The sequence below is a fragment of the Equus asinus genome, chromosome 12, assembly GCF_041296235.1.
Source record: "Equus asinus isolate D_3611 breed Donkey chromosome 12, EquAss-T2T_v2, whole genome shotgun sequence".
In the NCBI taxonomy this organism is placed as follows: Eukaryota; Metazoa; Chordata; class Mammalia; order Perissodactyla; family Equidae; genus Equus; species Equus asinus.
In genome coordinates this window covers 43,331,306-43,357,651 of record NC_091801.1, presented here as the reverse complement: position 1 = coordinate 43,357,651, position 26,346 = coordinate 43,331,306, and the positions used below count along the sequence as shown (strand labels likewise).

Here is a 26,346-nt window from a genome sequence, read left to right as displayed (position 1 = left end):
AAAAAATGGCTAAAATAAATATGAGTAGCTTAGCAACATTGTTAGTGTACAAAATTTAACTGAAGGCTAGGTTCCTGCCAACCAGCTTCTGGAGCAGAGGCTCCTTTAGCTCAAAATATTTTTACCCCAAGGATAAGACTTGGCCAAACTGAGTTCTTAGTAGATGGCTGGGAGCTATTCTATGAAGATGTACGTAAATTTAGATTTTATAGATTAGGTCTGTGATTTATGTAGCATGGCTGCAGTAAATTTCATAATATGACTCTGTGAGATAATAAAAAATATCTATATTGTTCTTTGCCCCAAGTTCCTGGCACAGAGCTTCTAAAACCCTTGTAATTTCCTCAGTGATAAGGGTACTAGGAGCATGTTTTGTTTTAATATTTGGTTTTTGACTCCAGACCCTGACCCAGAGTTCCTAAATCCTTTGGAAGTTCCTGGATGATAGGGTGTTTTTTGTTCTAATGAGGTGACTCTTGGTGGGTTCCTGGAAGGGGGCTGGTGACCAGAAAGATCAAGCCATGATTAGAAGCTTGGAATTGTCAGCCTCATCCCCATTCTCCAGAGAGAGAAGAGGGGCTGGAAATGGAGCTAATGATTGAATATGCCCATGTGATGAAGCCTCCATAAAAATCCCCCAAGTCCGGGGTTGGGAGAACTTCCAGGTTGGTGAACATGTGGAGATGCTGGGAGAGTGATGGCACCCAGAGAGGGCATGGAAGCCATGCACCCCTTCACATGTACCTTGTCCCATGCATCTCTTCCATCTGAATGTTCATCTGTCTCTTTATCATATCCTTTTATAATAAACTGGTAAACAGGAAGTAAACTGTCTTCCTGAGTTCGGTAAGTCGCTGTAGCAAATTAATTGAACTCCAGGAGGGTTGAGGGAACCTCTGATTTATAGTCGACTGATCAGAAGCACAGGTGACAGCTTGGACTTGCCTTTGGCATTTGAAGTTGGAGGGGCAGTCTTGTGGGACTGAGTCCTTAACCTGTGGGATCTGATGCTGTCTTCAGGTAGATAGTGTTAGAATTGAGTTAAATCGTAGGACACCCAGCTGGTGTAGGAGAATTGCTTGGTGTGGGGAGAACCCAAACATCTGGTATCACAAGTGTTGTGAATGTGACAGTAGCGTGAAAGTAGGGGAGAAACATAGGTGGAGTACTGAATTTTTCGTATTCAGACTCCTTCAGTTCTGTAAGGGTTTTCAAGATTCCTGAAACGTAGATTTTGATTGTCTTGAGTGCTTAATATCACAGAATATCATCACCAAAGCACAGTGATGAAGTATGAGCTATAAATGCTATGACTGAGAATGATTCTTAGGATTTGGATTCACCCTAGTTTTCACCCTTACCTTTTTATGTGGCAGATTTTTTTTTTAAGTCTTCCTTACATGTTGCCTTATTTTATATTGAACATAATCTTATGTGCCTGCTCAGATTCTCTTGATACTGTCTGCCTCCTAGACTGCCCTGCTGCTGTCGGAGGCCAACCTGTTGCTTAACCTGAGCAGTAGGGCCCTATTCCTTGGTGGCCACTATCCAGCCAGGCTGACAGACCATACTCTGGGAGGGTCTGGCTCCTCCTGCCACTTCCAGTCTTGGATGAAACACTGCACTACAGGGCTTGTGGGGAGCACCCTGTGCATCTGTGGAGGCTGGATGACACAGTCTGGAAGAGCAGTGGAGTTTACTGCTAGTGGGGTGAACTTTGACAAGTGGGAAACGGGGGACTGGAGGGAACCCACCAGATAAGTTCCTCTTTTTCTTCCGTGGACTACTCTGAGGTATGGTTTCTTTTTGTCGTCTACCAGGAGATATAAGGAGAGTACCAAGTGGATGCATTTGCTCAGTGACCTACTGTATCTTTTCATAGCTTATTGGAAAGTGTAATCAGCACTTTGCTGTACATAGTTCCTTGCGTCAGTTTACTTTTTTTTTTTGCCCTTGATGCCCTGTGTATCCAACTCCCAAGTAAAGTACCAACATTCTGATCGTTGGTTGCTTCAGGCTCTGTTGGCCAGAGAACCTGGGCGAAGACAAAGATTCATAAGGTGTATAATCTTTATCTTGTTCTTTTTTTAGACTATCTCTTAAAATATAGAAATAATTTCAGTAGTCACAGTGCTCTTTTTGCCTGAAAAATAGTTTATGGAAAAAAAATCACCCCTACTCCACACTTGTTCCTTACTATTCAATTTAATAGGTCTAATTATCTAAATTCTATTTTAGAAATTTAGCTTTGTTCAAACTTCTCATATTTTTAATGGCTAAAGAGTTAAATTATGTTAACTGCTATATTTATTTTTAAGGATAATTTTTGGTATAGTTATAATTTTTAAACATAAAAGTTGAAAGAATTTTACATTGAACACCCAAATATATACCCACCACCTAGATTCTGCCATTACAATTTTACTATATGTGCTTTATTATATATCTATTCATCTAGCAGTCTATCTTTCTTTTTCAAAATGAGTTTTAAAGTTGTAGACATCAGTACATTTTTTTCAAAATACTTGATGCATGCATTAAGATTAATGTACCTAATTATATTCTCCCCATAAAAATATTAAAAATACTACAGATAAAGCTAAACTCTTATAAATTGTACCTGTAGGAAATAGGTATTATTGATATGAGTGTTGTGCTTCAAATAAATGATATATATTATATATATAGTATATATCCACCTACAACTTGATTTTTTCATAAAGCCACACATTAGTTAAAACAGTGAAAACAGATTTTATTCAGTAACTATTAATGGTAGGGAAAGAGCTGAGCTCTCTTCTGATTTGTGCAGAGGTGACTGGACCTTTTAAAGGGATAATGATGGAGTTGGGAGGGACAGGGAGTAGAGGTTCAAGTAGTTAGGGAAATGAAAAATTACAGTACGTTGGTCTGCATTAGGGCAGCAGTGTCTGCTAGCTAGTAGTTACCAAAGTTAGGATCCTACCTTTCCCCTGAGACTGTGAGACAGAGGTCCTCTCCTTCTTGGTTACATTTTAAAGGAATGACTTTCAGGTCCTTGAGAAAGACACTCCTGAGTGTAGGAGATACACAAACATCTCAAAGAGACAGAGAAAGGACTCACAATTGAAAGCCTTTTTAGTAAGTGCTCTAACAAAGGGAGGTCAGGGGCCTATGGTCAGGTGTTGGCTAGAAAAAAACAGTAAATTATTTTGACAGCCCTAAGCTTTTTGAGAATAGAACTCAAAAGGAGGCCACATTGTCCCAGGGATGGGGCCTTTAGGGTGCTGGAAGCCATGCTAGGGTTGGTCAGGTCTCTCAGTGCAGGGAATTGGATGGAGTTGTTCTGTGTTGAGAGTTCTTTGCAGTTCTCACTAGTATGTTTTGGAGATTTTTGTTTTCATTTTAGAATATGTAGATATTCTCATTCTTTTAATTGCTGCAGAGTATACCATGGTGTGAATATGTCATGGTTTATTTAGGGTTTTTGTTGAAAACAATCCTGCAGTGCACATCCTTGTGTGTGTGGTCTTATGAACATATGCAAATATTTCTCAGTTGTCAGATCATATTGTGTTTACATTACATTTTAATATAGTCTGCCAGATTGCCTTCCTAAATGACTCTGCCATCGTTAGTGTATGAGAGGACTTATTTCTCCACTTTCATTAACACATGCTATTAAATTTCTTGACTTTTGCCAATTGAATGGGTAAAAACTCCTATGATCTTTTAATTTCCATCTCCCTGATTTTCTGTGAGGTTGAGCTCTATTTATACTGGATGTTTATATTTTATTCTTTAAATTCTGTTTGTGTTCTACATCCATTTTTGTATTGCGTTTTCTTAGTTTGTAAGAATTATTTATAATTTAATTTTGATTGTATAAGTAATACATGAATATATTTTTATAAACTTTCTAATAATATAGTTAAATTAAAAGTTCCTAACTCTTCCCCGTAATCTTAGTTTCCTTCCAGTAATAGCTACTGTCATTAATTTGGTGCCTAGCCTCCTAAACCAGAGCTGTCCAATAGAAATATAACATATATATATAATAACATATATAGATTTAAACATTTTCTAGTAGCCACATTTAAAAAGTAAAAAGAAGCAGGTGAAATTATTTTTTATACTACAGTTTACTTAATATGTGTATCATCTCAATATGTAATTAATATAAAAGTTATTAATTATTATTGTTCATACTAAGTCTTTGAAAGCTGGTATGTTTTACATTTACAGCACATCTCAATTTAGATGCTGAATGTTTATTGTAATTTCTTGGTCAGTATTTAGATTTCATAGTTGAAAAAATAGATTTGCGTACCCAAATCCTAACCATACTTAAAAGTTCTTCACTAGCTGAATTGAGTTTTAAAAAATTTCTGTTTGTATTGGTATCTACATCAACAAAACGAATTCATTTTTTTTAGAGGAACTGATTTGACTTGGAAGAAAAAGCATATGAGTTTCAGAAATATGTCTGTCCAAGTTAAGTAAATTTACTAACTCTGTGTCACTTTGGCATTAACATTGAATTGAAAAGAGTATTGTATAAATTAAAAAGCAGCTTTAAATTTATCAGTATCAACAGTGTTTTTCAAATTTTTCTTGTATTTTTTGTATGCAATTTATATAACATTCTTTTTGTTTTTTCTTAAAGATTGGCACCTGAACTAACAACTGTTGCCAATCTTCCTTTTTTTTTTCCTGCGTTTTCTCCCCAGTCCCTCTGATACACAGTTGTATATTCCAGTTGTAGGTCCTTCTAGTTGTGGCATGTGGGACACCGCCTCAACGTGGCCTGTCAAGTGGTGCCGTGTCCGCACCCAGGAACCGAACCGGTGAAACCCTGGGCCACTGACCACTCGACCACAGGGCCAGCCCCAACATTCTTAATTATAATTAAAATTCTCTGTCTATTGATTCATGTTAGACAAATGTATAATGTCACATTGATTTGTATTATTATGAAAATTTTTACATATAATTACATATAATTTAAACATATATTGCCTTACCTATCTAACCAGGTCACAAATATGCTTAGCTTTTCCTTGGAGCTTCAAATTTATCTGTTTCATATATAGTGTGATATTGATGAGAAAACATAAATCACATTGCCCTTTTTTTAATCTTTGATTATTGAATGCTTGTTAAGCATTCCTTTTGATTAAAAAAAAAATCTTGAGCTAGCCCTGATGGCCTAGGGGTTAAAGTTTGGCGTGCTCTCTTTTGGGGCTCCTAGTTTGGTTCCTGGGCTTGGAGCCACACCATTCATCTGTGGAGGTCATGCTGTGGTGGTGGCTCACATAGAAGAACTGGAAGGACCTACAACTAGAATACGCAACTATGTACTGGGGCTTTGGGGAGGGGGAAAAAAAGAGGGGAAAAAAAATCTTGAATTGGAGTTAACAGTATAATACTTTAAAAAACTCTCCATGACTCAACCAATGAGCACTGGCAAAGAACAAAAACAAAAAATCATTAAATGAATTGTGTTCTATTTCTTTTATCAGTTCCCTAAACTGGCAATGATTCATGGCTTTTGCATACATATTCCAAGTTGTTTTAATAACTATATTCATGACACTTCATAGAGTCTGCTTCACAAAGTTGAGCACAATATTTTCATAATGTATGTGGAACAAAGTAATAAATGAAACATTCATGTCTTGTTTTTAAAATTTCAGTAAATCCAGATTTTTTACCTAACCTAGCAGAGCACCATCTATTGTAGTAGAACTACTTTTTTCCTATGTCTAGCTGAAATTCTTCTTTGGCAAATGCAGAAGATTCAAAAATATCTATGCCATGAGTTCGTATATATATTTGGTCATGAATTGACAGCATTTTTTTAATAAATTTGGAAATTCTTTGAGATAAAATGTGATCTAAGTATTAATAGGGCAGTTTCTCTTAAACTGTACAACTTATTTACATCTAAAGAAAAGTACTTGTGGTTTTTAAAATATTGAATCAGTTGATGTTTGATATGTTAGGCCCTGTATTCTATAGGCAATTATTGGTTGCTTAGTTGAAGATCTTTCATTTTTAAAATATATCTTGTAGAATCTGTTTTCTATTATTTTCTAACAAAATTTCCGTAACTGAAATAATATACTTTTTTTTACTATCTCTTTATCTAAATATGATTTTCTTTTTTTGTGCAAGAAACCAAGCCATTTTATAGCTGGCCGAAGTTACCAGTTCAGACCTGTTACATATTATTTAAAAATATTTCTGGATATTTAATTCTGATTTGAGGTGACTAAACTTCATCAATTCTTGTTTGTTGAGAGGAAACTTCTTGTTATATTTACTATGTGTTTGTGGACAATGTCTCTTAATATTATCTAGTTTATTATCTTAAAAATTTTTTTATGCAGTAAACAGCTTATTGCTATTGTTCTGCTGTAGCAAATTGCATTTGGTGTTCATCGTGAAATTTTCAATATGCCTTATTCAAGTCTCTTTTTTTTTCTTTACTGTTCCAATAAGAGTAGTACTAACTTCTGCATCTCCACTTGATTCTGCATAAGTATACTTTTTTATATTAAAAAATTTGTCCATTCTTATTGTTTTAGCTAGAAAAATAATTTAATTATAACAATGAAAACAGTAATAAGTATTTCAGATTAATAATCAATTGCAGTTTACACAGGGTAACACTGTGGTTTGTGTGTCTGCATAGAATATTCAAACAAATCATTAAATGTTACATAGGTACATAGAAAAAAATCATTCAAATGGAATCAGTTTGTTAGGATCGACTGCACTGGGATGTGATTCTGTGTAAGGTCAAAGAAAAATTGCACTGGACAATTTGAACAGGCAGGAAGACTTTACTCAGGACTAGGGGAGAGAGGTTGAATTCAGCTCCCAGTACAACAGAGCTTTATGGCCAAGGGGCAGGGTAAGGGAGTCAGTGGGTGAAAAATTACTGAAAGGAACTCGGTTAGGTATCAAGGGTAGGGGATTCTCCATAGACTAGTCAAGCAGGATTCTTGCCATATTTGGGCCTGGTAGGCCTCCAAGGCCAAGACCTGGTTGAGAAGAGGGCTTGGAGGAACGTCACTAAAGTTTGGTCAAGGAGAGAGTTCTTGTCAGTAATGTTAGAAACAATAGTATCATATGTGATGAGAGGATTAAGTAAAATGTAATCCTACCAAAACACTAAAGTTGTGTTTAATGGAAAAATATGCTGCTTCAGTTTAAAAATCTTAAATTTAAATTAAAATTCAATGAAATTTAAAATTCAGTTCCTCAGTCCCATTAACCATATTTAAAATGCTCAATAACCACATGTGGCTCATGGCTACTGTATTGTACAGTGGAATTCTAGACGTTTTTGGAGTGGCTTTTGCTACATATGTGTGTACCTACATTCTGTATCTACACATATTTTTTCCTACAGAAATATTTAGCTTTGGGTGTTTTTGGTAAGCATAATGGAATTATATTGTATGTATTTTTGTTTTATTTGCTCTTTTTACTTACCATATATTTTGGAGCTTGTTCCATGTCAGTACATAGAAATCTGCCTCTCATTTTAATATTGCCCAGAGTAGACCATAATGTGGATGTACTCTAGTGATTTTAACTTGTTGCTGATTGATGTGCTCTTAGATTGCTTCCAATACTATGCAACTACAAAGGATGTTCTGTTGCTCCTTGTGTGTATTTGAATATTTTTCTAAGGTACATTCTGAGAAGTAAAATTACTGAAATTTTAGGTTTTACACATTTAAAATATTAATAGATACTCTCAGCTCACCATCCAGAATGCCATTTTACTCTCCCATCAACAGAACAGAAGAGGACTCTTTGACCTGCACCCTCATCTACTCCTGACATTTTCAATCTGTAAGAACTCTGCCAATCTTAATGGATGAAAATTATTTTTAGTGTACATTTCCTTGATAGTGAGATTGAATGGTTTTTCATATTTTTATTAGTATTTCATTTCTTAACACAATGCCTCTATTTCTTCCCCAAATAACAAAATATTATCTAAAAACAGTATATACATTATGTTCTTGCTTTCCTTTGAGTACCTGTGGTCAGGTTGTTGGAGTGGGTCACTATTCAGTTTGCATCTCTGTGGACAAGAATTGTTTGCATTACTATTTTCTACAGTTAACTGAACAATAAAACTGCTCAAAGACAATGAAAGGCTAGGACTACTAAAGAATCAGATTACCCAGGAGGGTATGCCAGACAACATCGAGCATGCCCTAGAACACCCACCATCTTTCACATTTTTTCCTGACAGGTAACACATTTAAATCTTCTACCACATTATCTGGCTCATAGTGAGAACTATAAATTTAATTTGCTTCTCTTCTCTTGAAAGAATGAAAAATAAAGTAATTGAAAATTCATGGCATTTCTGTGGAACTACAGTTCCCTGGATAGAGGCTGTATCTAGATTCACTTTTGTTTTCCTTGGGCCTAGCATGGTGCTTGGGAGCATTTTTAAAGGGTGTACAGTAATTGCCTGATTGAATGGAACTGTGTTCAAGTATGTTCTAATTCATCCTTCTATCTGGAGAAACGTGTATGTTAGGAGAAAATACGCTTATTTTGCTTACATTGTTATTTATCATGTTTTTAGATAGGGATTAGAAAATATATTCTGAGCATGCAAATTGGTGGCCTTGCAAATGGCTAGACTACTGTTTCCTTTCATAGTCCAAGTTGTGTGAATATAGGTAAATAAAAATTTTTCTCTGTGATAGCAAATGCGGTTTTGTTGTGTGCAGTGTTAAGGCGTGATTATGCTGTTCTCACTGTGAATGGTGTTTTTTTACACAGGATAAAGCAGACTAGCATATTCACATATGTTACAGCTAGAATAATCCATTGCTTTAAAAACATAATTTTTATCTGCTTCCTTGATTTAGTGTTCAACAAAAATTTCTTCTTAAGTGAAAAAATATGCAGTGGCTCCTGTAGACTGCAAAATGAAGGAGAAGCTTAGCTTTACTGTGGAGTCTGAGTCTGGGTGTAACCTAACTAGCTAGAGGATATGCAATTCCTGATTGACAGCAGGACCAGCATTATGCAGATTTTGTAAGAGAGAACAGCAGCTCAGAAACAGTGATTAGGGACTCTGTTAGAAATCTGCATTCACCATTCATATTTTTAGTTTTTCATTTTTCTGTCTTCTGGATTTGTAAACAAATAGCACAAAACAGTTCCTCTTTTGTTTTTATTAAAGTGATACTGCAGTGCAGTTTCAGTCTGTCAGCTAGGCATACATTTGTGGAAATTAGGCATTCTCACTAAATTAGCTAATTTTTAGCTGTGTTCCGTGCTTATCTCTAGACTTTTGTGTATTAAATCCTCTCTCGAGCTGTTCTCTTTATACACAAGTGTGTTTGCCTGTGCCTTCCTGTCTTCTTCAGTGAGAAGCTTTATGTAGGTCAGGCTTGGCTTAAGCAGATTTCCTGAACCTGCGTCAGCTTAAGCTGGAGGAATTTTAATAAACCCTCCCCTGTAGGCGTGGGCCTAAATGAGGCTAGCCTAGTTAAGCCTGATCTTTTTCTGTTTGTGAAAGGAGCTGAGCAGAGCTGAAGGCTGCATGGTGGTTTCAGAAACTGCCTACTTAATTTGAAAAGAACAATGGTAGGAAAGGCTAGATCTTCCAATTTTACCTTATCTGAAAAGCTTGATTTGCTAAAGCTTGTGAAACCATATGTTAAAATTCTCGAAGAACACACTAATAAACATTCAGTAATAGTGGAAAAGAACAGATGTTGGGATATCATAGCAGTTAGCTATAATGCAATGGGAGGAGACCGCCCTCCTCGAACAGCGCAGGGCCTACGCACCCTTTACAAAAGGCTCAAAGAGTATGCCAAACAGGAGCTATTGCAGCAAAAAGAGACCCAATCAGATTTTAAAAGCAATATTTCTGAGCCAACCAAGAAAGTTATGGAGATGATTCCCCAGATTTCCAGTTTTTGCCTGGTAAGAGACAGGAACCACATACAAAGGTAAGCTTTATTTTATTTTGTTGTGGAAAATGATGGCGCCTCCTGTCTGTTGGGCTCTTGCTTAGCTGTGATAGAGATATGCATAGTAAGCATCCCCACTACGGGAGCAGTGAATGGTGTCTTTGTTTTGCATTCTTAAAAAAGAAAAGTGAGGCTATAAGGAATTCTTCTGCTGTATTTGATTTAAGCCACTTTTTATTGTCTTCCCCTCCTCCTTCCCTCCCTCTGTAGTTTCTAAAAAGTAAAGATTAGGGAAGAATAAATGGGATGAAATTTGTGACATCACCTCATAAACTTTTAAAGCTTTAAAATTAAATTGCATAGTTAGCTTCTGAGAGATACATTTTTCTTATTTCATTTGATTACATTTCATTGGGATTTTCAATTTTATATAAAGTTAGCAGTTTCAGGAGAAATGGAACTCTTGCTTTTTTATAAATTGTTACTGTTTACACTTATTGAATATTAATTGAGCTAAAAACCTAAAGTCAATAATTAAGTAAACTTATTAATGGCATGATTGTATAAAGACATTTTAAATTATGTTTCTAACATATTCAAAATAAAAAAGATAAATGTAAGGAAAGGAGTTCATACCTAATTAGGGATTCAGATTACTTAAAAAAATTAAAACTTTTTGTTGTTTTTATTCATTAATGGTCTAGTTTCACTTTGATCTTGGGTTATACAGGAAAGGGTATGCTCTCCCATAGTGTTTTGCAAGGAAATCAAACTGTGAATTTTAATATACCAATAAGAGCAACTGGGTTCTTATAGGATAGGAAACTGTTTTTTTGGCTAAATTTGTGCTTTACATAACTACTTGCCTGGAACTCTTCAAAACTATTATCTGACTACAAATTCAAAATTTAACCCCTGGCAAAAGATAAAAATGGCAGCTATATTCTTCTTCTGAATCATTTAGGGTAATTTAAACAAATTGAAAACTCTTTTGTTAACTGAGGGACCTTTCAAACAAAGCTTTACAATGTGCTTTCCTATTGGTAGAAGAGTCATTATACAAACAAAATTATTGATTACCTGTGAAATTCCTTTGAAGTTAGCAGAGAAACAGGGAAAAAACCTTTTTAGCCAAACTCATTTGTTATTTTGATAATTTAGTAGGCGAATATATTTGAGCCCAGCTTCTACCACATACTGCCTATTTCTAGTTGATAGTGTAATAAAAAATATCACCAGTGGGACATGGATATGCAGTGTATTCATTCATGGGGGTCACTGTTTAAAATGTGCACTGTGATGACAAATGATTAAATCATAATATGCGGTATGTCCAAAAAACCTCCACAGTAAAACTGTTTTATACTGTGCTATTTATTAAAAAGTTTTCTCCCCTCAAACCATAAAGAACAGTGGCTTTTGCATAACAGGTATAAAACTCTCTTTTGGGTGTTATAAGCTTTTATAATTTGAAAACTACACATGGAAACTGTAGTTTTAGGAAGCTTCATATTTTAAACTTTTATACATAACTTAACATTTAAACTTTTAAACACACACACACACACGCACATCCGGTCATGTTTTGGGACATTAACAGTTCTCTGATAAAATGAGTTAATTGGTTTACACATTTCTACATTTATTGCTTAAACAATAACAGTTTTTCAAATTTTAAAGGGAAGATTATCAGAAATATGTCACTTAAATGCTTACTTATGTTTGTGTCTATACCGCCACTTTATCTCAGTGTTTTCATTTAATATGTTTATATATTTAATGTACTTATTTGATTGACATCATCTTGAGTCTTAATTATCTCAGAAGTTTATAATTATTCTATAATCTTTATTGTGCCTCTATAAATATGCCTGTAATTTCACCAAACTCTCTATTCTTAATAAGGAAAATATTACTGCTTATATTATTTAATGTATTTAACAATATACACCTGTTTTGTAAGGCTGTTTCTACAACTCACATTGATTTATGTCTTTGTTTTTATTTCTCTTTAATATCAGATTATATTTTGAGTTTTTATGCCCTATTTGATCCTCAAAGTTCATATTCATAAATTTTAGAAGTCTTTTTCTGTTTATCATTTTTCATGACCTTCTCTAAAAAATTGTTTTACTTTGTTATTCCTTACTTGTAATGTTTTAACTAAAATGGAATCGAATATTACAGAAATAAGGCATATTTTTAATTTACATGGGAGTATAATGACTATGTTAACAGTGAGTCTTATGCTCTATTATACATACTAAATTTGGAATAGTAATTAAGTGGATTTTTAAAAACTTAATTTTCATCTATAGTTTTAACCTCTTCCTGTACCAGGTTTTAGAAATGTTAATAAAAGCAAATCTTACTAATTTGAATTACGTTTGTATCCCATTGTTTTGCTTTTGAAAATCATGAAATGACAAAAAAAGACAATGAAAATGAAGGAATTTAGATAATCTACAAATAGACTTTTCATTATATCTTATTATTTCATTTATATCAGTTAGACACATATCTATTTCTGGCAATTTATTGACATTATTAGTAAGTGACATATGGAGAGTTTGTTTTTTTCCTAATGTGCTACTTGAACTTGTTCCAGCGTTTTAATCATCCAGTATAGTAGAATATATTCCTAACTATGTTACTTATTTATCACTTGTAAAATGTTCTCTAAATACTATTAAGTATAACATATTTCCATTAATGTTCCAATAATCTTTCCCCTCTATAACTTTTATTTTTAAGTTAGGCAGAAGCATAAATTAGAAAAGAAAACCTCAAGAAATAAGATTATATATTCCTAACAGCTTCATGTAATAAATGAAATTATTTTTAAAAAAAGTAGAATTTTAAGATATATTGTGTTTATGTCGTAATAAATGTTATGTCGAAGTTTTAAATTATGCCAACACTGAAGTTACCTCTAATAGGAATACTCATTTTACAGAAATTATGTGTAAATTTAATAAACTTTAAATACATTGTATCGAGGCCATTTAAAAACATTGCATTAAAAGACCATTTCATTTGTTCAATCATGCCGCATGTCAGTACCCACTAGGTTCCAAGTACAGAATTATGCCGTGTGCTGGGGATACAGTGATGGATATAAACTTGCCTTTGTGAACTTTACCTGACCAGTGGTTGAAAGACTTAAAGAGCAGCTGAGTTATGTGGTTTAGGATAGGTAAAGGGGAAACACCATTGAATTTGCAATTGGTTAGTTAGGATAACCCCTTGATAGTTGGGCATACCCAAAGCCAGACAAAATCTTGATTTTTTTTTTGTGACAAATACAGACATCAGTACCTCCCATAGATGGCCTTCCACTGTCCTCCTAGAAGTCATGGGCCTTGGTGACTTTTAGATCAGTGCAGGAGAGCTGAAGCAGAAGGCCTAGGGCTAAGATGTGGTAGCAAGGCTTAGAATGCATTAAATGGCCCTTTACACCGTTTAAAAACCTCAGGCTAGTAGGGACAACTGGTGTCTCATTGACAGCATTAAAAATACCTTTTCTTTTTTATTTACCTCATTGGCCTTCTGTAGTATTTATAATTTCCTCTCCTTGTAACAGCCCAGTTTTAAAGTTAAAGATGGGAGAGAGCTATATGTATATGTTATTAAAATCCCAATCGTAGTCACTTTATTATTCTGAGGGTTAAAATAGTTTTTGTTTCGTAATTTTCTTTATAGCTTTAATGTTTGATAATTTAATGTATATTAAATATGAAATTATGCTATAAATGTACTCTTGTCTTTGTGTGATTTATATTTTGTAATGCTTTTTTGTGTGCTGTAGTGCAAATTTGGACGAGGAAGCACAGGCTGGTGCCAGTCCCCTACAGGTAATCTTGGATCACCGTCCAGTTGCTATTACAGTGGAGGTGAAGCAAGAAGAAGACAGTAAGCCCCCTCCTCCACTGGTTTTAAATTCTCAACAAAGTGATACTTTAGAGCAAAGAGAAGAACATGAATTAGTGCACGTTACGGAAAGATCTTTGTCGCCGTCACTTTCCTCTGTTGATATGAGAATAGCATCGTCTCCATCTTCTATCCCACGGAGAGATGATTTTTTTCAGCATGAGAGTGGAGAACGCTTTAGGTCACAATTAGGGTATGATCCTCAGATTCTGCAAATGCTGAAAGAGGAACATCAGATAATTTTAGAAAATCAAAAAAATTTGGGATTATATGTTCAGGAGAAGAGGGACGGATTGAAAAGAAGGCAGCAGCTAGAAGAAGAGCTGCTAAGAGCAAAGATTGAAGTGGAGAAGCTGAAAGCAATTCGCTTGAGGCATGATCTGCCGGAATATAATAGTCTCTAAAATTTATTTTCAATCTTGCAATTTGATAATTTTAATTTTGGCCAGATTACTTTCATTTGGGAATATCCTGAAGGAGAATACATATTCTTAAAAAATGTTAATCTCTATTGTGATAAAACCTTTTTTGACATAATTTTCTAACTAATTTTCTTTTGAGATATCTTAAAACTTATTGATTGATTGGCATGGCTATATATTTTTTGTATTCCCCCAATTTTTTTCAAGTTTAATTATTAGTCTTACAAAAGATGTTTTATTTCGATCATTAAAATATAACATACATAAATACATATACAAACACATGTTCTTTCGAAGTTCTGAGTCTTCAACATTTTTAATTAGAGCTTTGAAAGCTGTAGTTCAAGGTTTTTAAGTCAGTCTCATTTAGAAGCAATACTAGCCCAACAGAAGCTTGCTTATATAACATTGATTTTTATGCTTTCATTTTTTGAAGGAGTAAGTCCTAGGATTTTAGAGACAGAAGGTATTTGGAGAACCCTTTTTCTACCTCCTCAATTAGAGGTAATGAGTCTGAGGTCCAGGAAAAACTCAGTGACATACTTGATGTAACACAGCTGTTTTGACATAGCCAACACCAGAACTCAGTTTTTGTTTCTCTGTAATTTTTCCCCCTGCTATTCCTTAGAGGTAAAAATTCATTAAAACATCCTCCATGTTAAAAAATCATTTCATTCAAATTGGTTTTAAAGCTTGGTGGGTTATGAAATCAGGGGAATTGTATCAATTACTACTATCTTCTTTGCCTTTTTTGTCCAGCAAAATAAGATATTCTGTTGGAGCTATTATATATTTTGGCTGTGGGATTTAATATGTCTTACTTCATTCTGAAAAAAATTTCTTTCACAGTAAAAACTTCACTGAACAAAATTAGAATTTTAGAATAAAAATAGCAAAAAATCATATGTTTATAATTTATGATATAGTCTAGAATGTTTTATGTTTTTTGTAAATATTGCTATTTTAGTATTTGTGGAAATAAAACCTCAATTCTTAAAGCACACATATTAAATTTGTGTTAAATATTGAATATGTATATTACTTAAGGATTTCTATTTTTGCTGGAGCCTTGTTGAGGAAGAATTTTTAAGCCAAGCTTTAGAATGGGGTAGGTAGAATTCCAGCAGTATCTGGGAGAAAGGATGTTCACGTCTGAGTGAGCAGCATGGACAAATACATAAAAATGGGGAAAAGTGCAGCGGAGTGTACAAGCACAAATACAGTGCTAAGCCAGGTGATTTTAAGTGAGTGTAGAGAGGGCCAATTAGGGCTGTGTTAACCTGGACTAGGACATCTACTTTGACTAAAAGGGGTAGCTACTGTTTAGCTCCATCAGAATTTTCACATGCAGTAATAACCCAGAAATCTGCATTTTTATGTGAAACTTTCCAATTTTAAAGTGCTTGCAAATAATTCCAAATGTTTTAAAAATACTACACAGACAAAACATATGAATGGGCCTCATTCAGCCTGTGGGCTTCCCACTCATGGCCTTTGGAGTAGAGCAATGGTTCACCAACAGCAGATGCTGACCAACAGCATCAGCATCACTTGAAACTTGTGAGACATGTAAATCCATTCCTTTTGAATCAGAAACTCTGTGAGTAGGGTCCAGCAATCTGTTTTAATAAGCTCTCTGGAGATTCTGATGCAAGGTAAAGTTTGAGAACCATTGGAATAGAGTATTTTGGAACCTAGCATGGTGCCTAAATCATACTAGAGTCTCAGAAAATTTTGTTGAAAAGAAGAGTGGGCAAAGGTGAATAGAGGGATATCAATTTGGAAGTTGATTGGTGCCAGATTATGGATTACATTAAATACTATTTTTAAGAAATCAAACTTGAATGTAGAATGGGAAGCCATAGAAGGCATTTGTTAGGTGGATATGATTAGATCTCTGATTTAGTGTTATAATAGCAGTATTTCAGGGTGGGCATTGTAGTGAGAGGAAACTAAATCTGAAATTTAGGTTATGGCTATCGAAATAGAATAAAATTAAATGGACTCTTATGGTACTATTTTGGCTTGTTGGTTGCTTAATTTTATTGGCATTTTATGTCTGCTATTAAAGTTAAATATTTTATAAAAATCTCAAATATATGATATATCCTTTTGACAATTTCCTTAATTTGTGCCGACTTTTCTTTGGGTCTAATGAATCTTATAATTCTTATTTGAGGTAATGTTTTTCAATATATTTCTAGTAAATACAGCTTTACAGTAGAAAGTTTTAACTTTCTGAAATTATTGAAAGTGAATTACCATATAAAATGAAATTCATATAACAGTCTTAGCATGGTGCTACTCAGAATTGATAGTGAACATTCAATTTGAATGTTGACTTTGTACAGCCAAATCAAAGTTTTCCAAAGTGCGTTCTGTGGAAGGTTAATTCTGTGAGATGTTTCTGGGAAAGAATTCTGTGTTGAAAAAAGTGCAACATACATCTTTCTGGTGTTTAGTTCTAACATCAGTGTGGAAGATAATAATGTATATACAAAATTGCCCTTCAAAATTCTTTTGCTGCCGATAAAATAGTGTAAACATGGTCTGATACAGTCATATTTTTCTCCAGCGTTGTTTAAGGTTGTTGTTTGTTGATGTCAGGTGACAAATTTGTTAGCATTTAAGGGATTGAGTAGAATAAAAAACCTTACTTTTCCTTTTTTTTTTTTTAACACCAAAATTACACTCATTGCAATGAGTTTACTGCAACAATTTTTCTGGGTAAATCTTGTTCGATTTCAATTTGCAGAAATTTAAGTGCTTGTGATTCTGTTCCTTTTCCATTGCTCCGCCTCCCCACCCATGCAACTATAATTAGCGTAGTATAATATATGAGAATTCCTGTGTAAAGAAAGCTTTACTTGTTTGACCACTGAACTGTTTTTGGAGGCTGTTTATTATTATCTTTCAGAGTATCTTAGGGAAATTCTGAGCTGAAGCTTTTTTCTTTTGATATTGAGACCTTTTTGAATTTTAACGACTTATCAACTTACATTAGCAGTTTTTTACTGAGGACAAGTTTCACTAAGGAGAATGTAGTGGGACAAATTCTCTTAGTACCGATGGAATACAACTGAAGCTACCAGATATCCTACATATAATAGAGAACTGTTTGGGGCCATGAGCTTTACCTATGAAATGTCATGCTGGGGAAGGATAGGAAAGAGTGATTTTATTTTTAAAATGTAGGCTTGATTCTGTAGAAATATGTTAAGTTTGAAAAATATACTAAGTCAACAGGTTATTTCATCCAATATATTAGTACTTTAGATAGTGGATAGGTTATTTTTGCCACTTTCCTGTCTTTTCTTATCTATATGAACTTAAATGAATACATTGTTATTTTTACAACTTATGATTTTCTAAGCTAGTTATGATTGATAATGGCATACTGAAAAAGTTAATAAAGCTCTTTCATTTCTAACAAATGCCAGATTTCTTAAAATATTCAAGTTAAGTACTTTTCTTTTTTGTATAATGAGACATCAGCTTAGAGTTATTTCATTTTTGAGTCACTCTAGCTTGTTGCATCTTTACTTATGTGAAAATGTTTAAAGTATGCATTATTTTCCATGTGCCTTGTTTTAGAGTAATGTCAAATTTTAAATAGACATGTTTAAATAATTTAGAGTGTGATAAATTATAATTAATGTGTACTGTAGATGATGGTGGTTAAATGCTTTGTTAGTACGTGTTCTTTTAGATACAAGGTAATACATTGTACTGATTTCTCTACTCTTTTTTGTGCGTCATAAGACAAAGAATTTAGTGCCATAGAGGTAAAATTTTTTGAGGAGGCATAATTCAAGTAAATTTCTTTAGATGATTGTGTTATAATAGATGCCCAGTGTACCATGTCTGAATATCATAATATATTTATTTTTTCAAGTGTTAAGATCCACAAATTCTCAAAATCAATTAAATATTTGATAGTCAATACTTAAAAATAATTAGATGAAATATGGTTGCCATACTTAATTACAAAAGAGTAAATTCTTAAAATATACAATCGATTTAAACATTGTCATGCTAAATCTTTGTATATGATTTTGAGAAATTGGTTCAATATATTTTTATATATCTTTTAAATTGTTTGATTGAAACTAGTAGCTATAATTTGAATTTACATTTTTATCTTTAGTTTTTAATTGCTTTGTAAATAGTGGAAGCAAAATAAATAAATAAAAATAAAAATACCACCCACGTTAGTCCAAACAATTAAAACTAAAATGGGTATATTGTTAGACTTACTCTTTGTTAATAGATCTTTTGTGTTTTCAAATTTTGTGTGAATTCACTTCTATTACAAAGATTAAGAAACCCTTCAAACATTTAGAAAATGGTCAAAGAATTTTACAGTAACCATTCATATGCCTACCACCAAAATTCTGCAGTTAATGTTTTGCTATATTTGCTTTATCATATATTTATCCATCTTTCCATCCATCAATTCAGTTTTTTAAAGAAAACTATTATTTTCAAACAAGTTTCAGAATTAATTAGAATATTTTCCCCCTGAGTGCTTCAGCATGAATATTATGAACTGGAGTTCAATATTTATTTGCATGCGTGGTTTTTTAGGTAAGATACGGAAACAGTGAAGTGCACAATTCTTAAATGTACCATTTGAGGAGTTTTAACAGATGACTTCACCTGTGTAGCTTAAACCCCTATCAAGATTTAGAACGCTATCATCACTCCAGAAAGTTCTTTCCAGTTCCTTCCTGATCAATCCCCTAGCATCTCAGGCAACCACTGTTCTAAGTTTAAAAAATCATAGATAAGTTTGACCAGATCTGGAACTTAATATAATTGGAATCATCCAGTATGTACCTTTTGTTTCTGTTTTCTTTCACGCATCTTATCGTTTTTCATATTCATCCATTCTCCTAATATTCGTTTTTGTTGCTGAGTAGCATTCCGTTATGTAAATATGATGCAGTTTGTTTATCCATTATCTTTTGATGGACTTCGGGGCTGTTTCCAGATACTGGCTATTATGTATAAAGATTCTCTGAATATTCTTGTATAAATTTGTTGTGGACATAAGGCTGGATTAGGGAAGATATACATTAACTTTTTAAGAAACTACTAGACCTTTCTCCAAAGTGATTGTACTATTTTATGCTTCCATCAACATTTTTTTTTTTTAAATAAAGCTGTGCATGTTCAATGATTGGAATGTCAGAATTGAAATTGATGAATGACTTCTGATTTTTAAATGAATTGAAAATGCTGGGCAGATAGTTTAGATATCTGGGAGCATTGTAGTTTTAATGATTTTTTTTTCTATTTTAGCACTTATTGCATATATGCTTTGACATGAGATATTGAGAAATATGATGAAATGTGTAGTTCTGCCATACTTATAAAGTATCATTCTGAAAGTGATCTTCAAAGCAAAGAAATGTCTTTTACTTTATTTTATACATAATGTTATTTGTACTTAGTTGACTTTTAATTTCTTTTATTAGGTAAAGAAAACTATAGATGATTAACAGTTCAAAGGAATTTGTATATTAATGTTTGTATATTTTTTAGCGTAATAAAAGCTGTTTGAAATCTTAAATTTATATTGCAGTTATGTGTTAATGGATGAGACGTTTAAAGTTTCATTTGCTCCATTGAAAACAATGTGTGTATTTAGAATTGTTAAAAGAAAAAAAAAGAATATTAAAGGCGTGGGTTTATGAAATGTATAATTATGCCATCCAACCCTAGAGTGACTATGCTTAGAATTCATTCATTAAGATGATAATGTCCACTATAAATATTAATATGACATTATCTCTTTCTCCTTTATCAAAGCATGGTTTTAAGCATTTTTACCTTGTGAATCTTGCTGATGGTCACTAAAGTCTTTTGTTTATGCAGACTACTTTTGGTATTGATTTAGGAAGTACATTACAGGGTCAAGGGAGAAGAAGGTCAGAACCAAGTTTAGAAATAAAATTACAGTTACAGTGAAATTGTTCAAGGCGATTAGTCTGGGATGTAGCAAGTTAGTCAACATTTTATGTTTTCCAGGTAGTCTAGATAGAGGAGATTCTGTTCCGTATATGTTTAATTCCCAATTATCTTCTACTTTTTGGAATTACTCACACTCTCCCTTCCCTGCCCTGTGGCCTACATTTAAAATGGGACTAAATGGGAAAGGGACGAGGGCAAGGTGATGATGATGGTAGTTAACATTTAAGGAGTACCTACTACATGGCAAGTAGCGTTGTAAGAGTTTTACATATATTAGCTAATCTAGTGCTCACAACAAGTCTGTGTCGTAGGTATTATGTTCATTTACAGATTCATAAAGTGGCACAGTGGGGTAAATAGTAGAGTCACAAAGCTAATAAGTGACAGACTCAAGATTCAAATCCAGCCAATCTGGCTCCATAGTTCATGCTTTTGTCCTCTTTCTGCTGTTCTGCAAAAGAAAGGATATATCTAAGTCTGAGAATCTTATGGTATTTCAAAGTTAACTATAAGTAATTTCTGAATTCTCAGAATTTAATTATTGTCTTTTGTTCTATTCAGCTTTTTGTGGGGGTAGTGTCTTGGAAATAATAGTCGCTCAGGTGCTGGCAATACAAGATATTTGATTCTAAGATATTTTTCCAGGCATTTTGATGAAGACATTCATTTTACCCCTGCTTTACAGCAATCTTGAGAAATTACATTTTTCTCTTGTATAACCTGATAAAAAATAGGAACAAATTTTAAAAATACAGAAAGATATTGTCAGTCTTTCATTCAGTGCACAGTGACTTCTACTGGTAGAAGTAATGCAAAAAGAAAACTAATTAGGGGCTGGCCCGGTGGCACAGCGGTTAAGTGTGCATGGTCAGCTTCGGCGGCCAGGGGTTTGCCGGTTTGGATCCTGGGTGCGGACATGACACCACTTGGCATGCCATGCTGTGGTAGGCGTCCCACATATAAAGTAGAGGAAGATGAGCACAGAGGTTAGCTCAGGGCCAGTCTTCCTCAGCAAAAAGAGGAGGATTGGCAGCAGATGTTAGCTCAGGGCTAATCTTCCTCAAAAAACAACAAAAAACTGATTAAAATCAGCTAAAATTGCACACCACAAACTTTTTTTAGAGTTCAAAGAGTGATCAAAATATCTTTATTGTTAATGCTAAAAGCCCTCAAAACTTTGGGAAAAATCAAGGTTGATAAAACAACAAAAATAACATGTGACAACTACCAATTTATCTAAAAACTGGTGGAATAATGCAATCTTGATAACATGTAGGTATGCAAAATTTGACTTAGCAAAACTGCATTTGGTAGAAATTATGGGTGTAAAAGAAAACCCATGTTGGCAAAAGCTATAATCAGTAAAATTTAATACATAAAAAAGTGACTGATGAGTCAAATCTCTGTTATAAAATTTGCTTGGAAAATAATCAATCCTGAAGGTAAAAATTCATTAACATGAAAATAAAAATGAACAATAATAGAGATGAGGTCAAAGTTAATTTCGGAGGCTACTTTCTCAGTGAAAATTAATTTTAAGATAATTCTGTTTTAATTAAATATTTTTATAAAGATGAAATCAAGATGTACCTGGAATCAAAATGGCAGTTTTGAAAAGTACAGATTGTTCTGGTAATATGATGATGAACAAGATGAAAACAGACCCTCCTCTCAGGACTTTATGGAGGAAGACTGACATTAAATAATTTGTCACATAGTTAATTGCTGAGATAAGAGGGCAACTTGATCTAGTTTGAGAGTGAGGGACATTTAAACTGTACAGAAGGGTAAGTAGAAGTTAATTTAGATAAGCATGTTGGAGGAAGAGAGGTAGAAGGCCCTTTGGCTGCAAGTAGCATGTTTTCTTTAAGACCTTTAAGACTAATGGATTTTAAGCAAGAGAGAGACATGGTCAGATGTACATTTAAAAATAGACAAATATAGTAAATATGGAAAAAGGTTTTAGGGAATAAAGGTGGCAAGAGAAGATCTCAGTAGAGTTGTTGGGAAGATCCTACAATAATAGAATAGTTCAGGTCAGAGATGATGGTTTGAAAAGAGTAGAGGCAATGGAGAAGGCAAACACTTTCACGGCTTCGAGAACCATTTAGGGGGTAGAATCATCTGGATTTTATGGTTGTTTGGCTGTGGAGCTGAGAGTGGAGAATGTCACGGATGAATCCCAATTTCTTTTGCTCAAATAAGGGTGGTGGTACTTTCAACTGAGAAGTGGGAAAACTGAAGGAGAAGCAATTTTTGAAGAGAAGATAAATGGACATAATGAGTTTGAGATGTTTTTGAGACCTTCTTGTGGACAGGTCTGAGAGGCAATTGGGTATACTGATGTACAGATCTAGAGTCATGATCTGGGCTAGAGAAAAAAAAACAAGTTAGTACAGGGATGGTATTGAAGCCATGGTAGTAAATGAGCTAATTTAAGTGGTACACAGCCAGAAGAGGAGAAGGCGTAGAACTCAGGGCTGAAGAACTCCAGTAAATAAAAGTTAGACTAAGAAGTAAGAACTGGCAAAGATGTTTAAGCAGCAGCAACCAAAGGAGAAAGAGGAAAATTTGAAGTGTGTTAGAAGAGCTATAAAAGTGAAGTTCAATATTTCAAGGAGGAAGTAGTCAACATTGTCCAATGCTTTTGAGAACTTTGATTAGGACTTAAAATATAGCCTGTAGATTTAGTGACAAAGAGCTCCTTAGTGGCCTTTAACAAGGATGGCTTTGAGGGAGGACTGGACTGGAATCAGACTCGGGTAGTTGAGGAGTGACTGGGTATTTGAAGAAATGGAGGGAGCGAGTGGGGTTTTTGGGCATTTGAAGTAGAAACAATGGGGAGAGACATCTCTTTCTGGTATTAAAAGTTCTGTTTTTATGCATGTGTTCTAGATTATCCCTGAACATAACACATCACAGAATAATTTTGACTTTATTTTTCCATGCTATGGCCCTTACTGTGATTTACTGTGGGGAAAGGTGTTTAACAAGTAGTAAGTCAAGAGTGACCTTGTTAAGAGCTCTTTATTGCTCCTAAAATAATGCACTAATTCTCCCTCCACTTCCATAGTTTCTCATTAAAAAAAAAAAAAAAAAAAGAATCAACTTGTTTGACCCTTTTACTAAAACAATGATTTATTGAGTTATAGCATAGTGTTTAATAAATTCTAATAAGTGAGTGGGCTTATTTCAACCTGGCACATTTTAGTCTATTAAATGCTACATGTTGCCAAAATGTATTGTTTTCCTTTTTTAAGAGGAGAGGGATAGACAGGAGTTTTTTAAATGAGCAGGGCCTATTTAAAATTTAACAATGGAAGGTATAGTGAATACCCTACATTAAGGAAGATGTAAATGGATTCTTGATTCTTGTAGCATGGTCAACACTTTTAAGTATTTTTGTTAGCCATTTACATATTAAAATTTAGTAGTGTTTTATATTTTTCTTTAATTTTGATGTAATTTCTTACTAACTCAAGTTCTCTTTAATGCCTATTTTCTACTTAAAGACTTCATTGAAATTTTGCAATAAGTAGTGGGTGAGAGTTAGGGATTAGACTCTACGTATTGGGTAATCTGTAAGTTGTTGGATGAATGAATGTTGAGGGTTTTCAGATCAGATAAAAAATTCAGGTTAAAGAAATGGGACTCTTTTATTTTAGGTACATCCTTTAAGTGTAATGTGACATTAGTTGAGTCAAGCAAAGAGGAAGTGTAACTACATAAAAAAGTCTTACCACTAATAATGAAATTCTAATTACAACTTTGTGCCATTTCTGTCTATTAAATTGGTAAAGATGAACGTTCACACAAAAATCTGTACATGAATGTTCATAGCAAGTTTATCTTTGGTAGTTAAGAGCTAGAAACACCTCTACTGTCTTTCAGTATCCATACAATAATAAGGAGCAAACTGTTGATACAGGCAACAACTTGGATGAATCAAAGACATTATGGTGAGTGGGAGAAACTTGAAAGGTTGTATGTGTACTGTATGATTTCCAAAAAGACAAAGCTATATTAATGGAAAACAGTTCAGTAACTGCTTTTGTAATTGTAATTGGTTTTGCAGAGAGTGAGGGTGTGGCTATAAAAGGCATAGCATGAAGGAAGTCTTTTTGGGTGGTGGGACTATTTCTGTATCCTGATTGAAGTGGTGGTTAAATGAAAATGTACACCAAGAGAAAAAGTCAATTTTACTGTATGGTAATTTTAACAAAAATAAATATAATTAGAGAAAAATTGGTAAAGATAATATATTGTGCTGAGGTATGTGTAGTGAAGTGGACACTCTTGATGGGTAGGAATATCATTTTTAATATCATTAAGCAGATATTAAGCATTTTACTTTTTTATTTAATGACATGGGAAACATTCAAACTAATATATGAATAGAGGAGAAGAAAAAACTATGTACCATATTTCTTAGTATTTTAGAAGCATGTTTTCTCCCTGAGAAATATACAAAAATTACCCTTTGTCCATACACCCTCATTTTGTAAGGAAAGTGGGGAAACTGAGGCCACCGCGTGTAAGTCCTCTGTCTGCTTGGCTTCCACTCAGGATTACAGCAGCCTGAGTCCTTCAGGGACTGATGAGAGTTCATTGGGCCATGCATTTGGACACAGCTGACTCAAGATACATATGAATCATTTGTTTTCCCAGAAGAAAACCTTGATGGTTCTGAGGATAATTTATTGTTTGAAGATAGTCGGGACTCACTTTCTAAATTTATGAATGCCAGTGATGAACATATGAATTATCTGAATTCTAGTAGTGACAATGGCTTTTCAGGTTTTTGGGAGATTGGTTTACCTGGCTTGAAGATGTGCATGTTTTCTTTTTTTGTGGACATAACATTTTCTCTTTGGTAAATACCTTCCAGTAGAATGGCTGGTTATAGTAGGCATATGTTTAGATTTTTTTTTTTTAAAGATTTTATTTTTTTCTTTTTTCTCCCGCCCCTCGGTACATAGTTGTATATTCTTGGTTGTGGGTCCTTCTAGTTGTGGCATGTGGGACACCACCTCAGCGTGGTTTGGTGAGCAGTGCCATGTCCACGCCCAGGATTCGAACCAACAAAACACTGGGCCGCCTGCAGCGGAGCGTGCGAACTTAACCACTCAGCCACGGGGCCAGCCCCTATGTTTAGATTTTAAGAGTCTGTTAAACTGTTTTCCCAAGTGATTGTACTGTTTTACATTCCTTCTAGAGGGTGCAATATTTCCAGCTGTTCTACAGCTTTTTTTTTCCCCCAGATATAATTGACTCTACATCTTTGCTAACATTTGGTATGGTCAGATTTTTGATTTTAGACAATTTAGTGGGTGTGTGGTATGTTTTTAAACAGCTTTATTGAAGCCATAATTCACATTCCATATAATTCACCCATATAAGGTATATAATTCATGATTTTTGGTATATTCACAGTTATGTGCAACTATCACCACAGTCAATCTTAGAACGTTTTCAACACTTCAAAAAGAAACCCTGTACTCTTTAGCTTTCACCACCTGCGCCCCCAACCCCCTGCTGCAAGCTCTAAGCAACCACTACTCTGCTTTCTGTCTGTAGATATTCCTGTTCTGGACATTTCATATCATTGTCTTTTGTACTGGCTTCTTTCACTAAGCACAATGTTTTCAAGGTTGTAGCATGTATCAGTACTTTATTCCTTGTAATGGCTGAATAATATTCCATTATAGGGATTTACCACATTTTGTTTATCCATCTGTCATTTGAATGAACATTTGGATTGTTTCTACCTTTGGGCTATCATAAATAATCCTATCTAAACATTCATCTACAAGTTTTTGTGTGGACCTGTATTTTCATCTCCCTTTGGCGTATACCCACGTATATTTACCTAGGGGAATTGCTGGGTCATTTAGTAACTCTGTTTAATCTTTGAAGAATTGCAAGACTGTTTTCCAAAGTGGCTATGCCATTTTACATTCCTGCCAGCAGTGTATGAGGGTTCCAGTTTCTCCACATCTGCACCACATTTGTTATTATCTGACTTTCTATTCTAATCATTATAGTGGATGTGAAGTGTATTGTATTGTGTTTTT

The 26,346-nt window shown here is 34.1% G+C and overlaps 1 protein-coding gene across 7 annotated transcripts in view; it reads left to right on the top strand.

Moving 5' to 3' along the window:
* The window catches only part of LOC106831450 (RAD54 homolog B), a 116,993-nt gene that overhangs the window by 28,155 nt on the left and 62,492 nt on the right, over positions 1 to 26,346 (top strand). Inside the window, exons 1-2 of one of the 7 annotated variants that reach the window (XM_070481348.1) lie at positions 9,071 to 9,983; positions 13,753 to 13,856. The exons of 2 other annotated variants lie outside the window; for them this stretch is intronic. In XM_070481348.1, the coding sequence (XP_070337449.1) occupies positions 9,610 to 9,983; positions 13,753 to 13,856 (478 nt within the window). In that variant the 5' untranslated portion in view covers positions 9,071 to 9,609. Of the gene's footprint in view, positions 1 to 9,070; positions 9,984 to 13,752; positions 13,857 to 26,346 lie in introns of those variants that run through there. 4 more of the 7 variants (XM_070481349.1, XM_070481347.1, XM_070481350.1 and 1 more) reach the window with 4 other exon arrangements.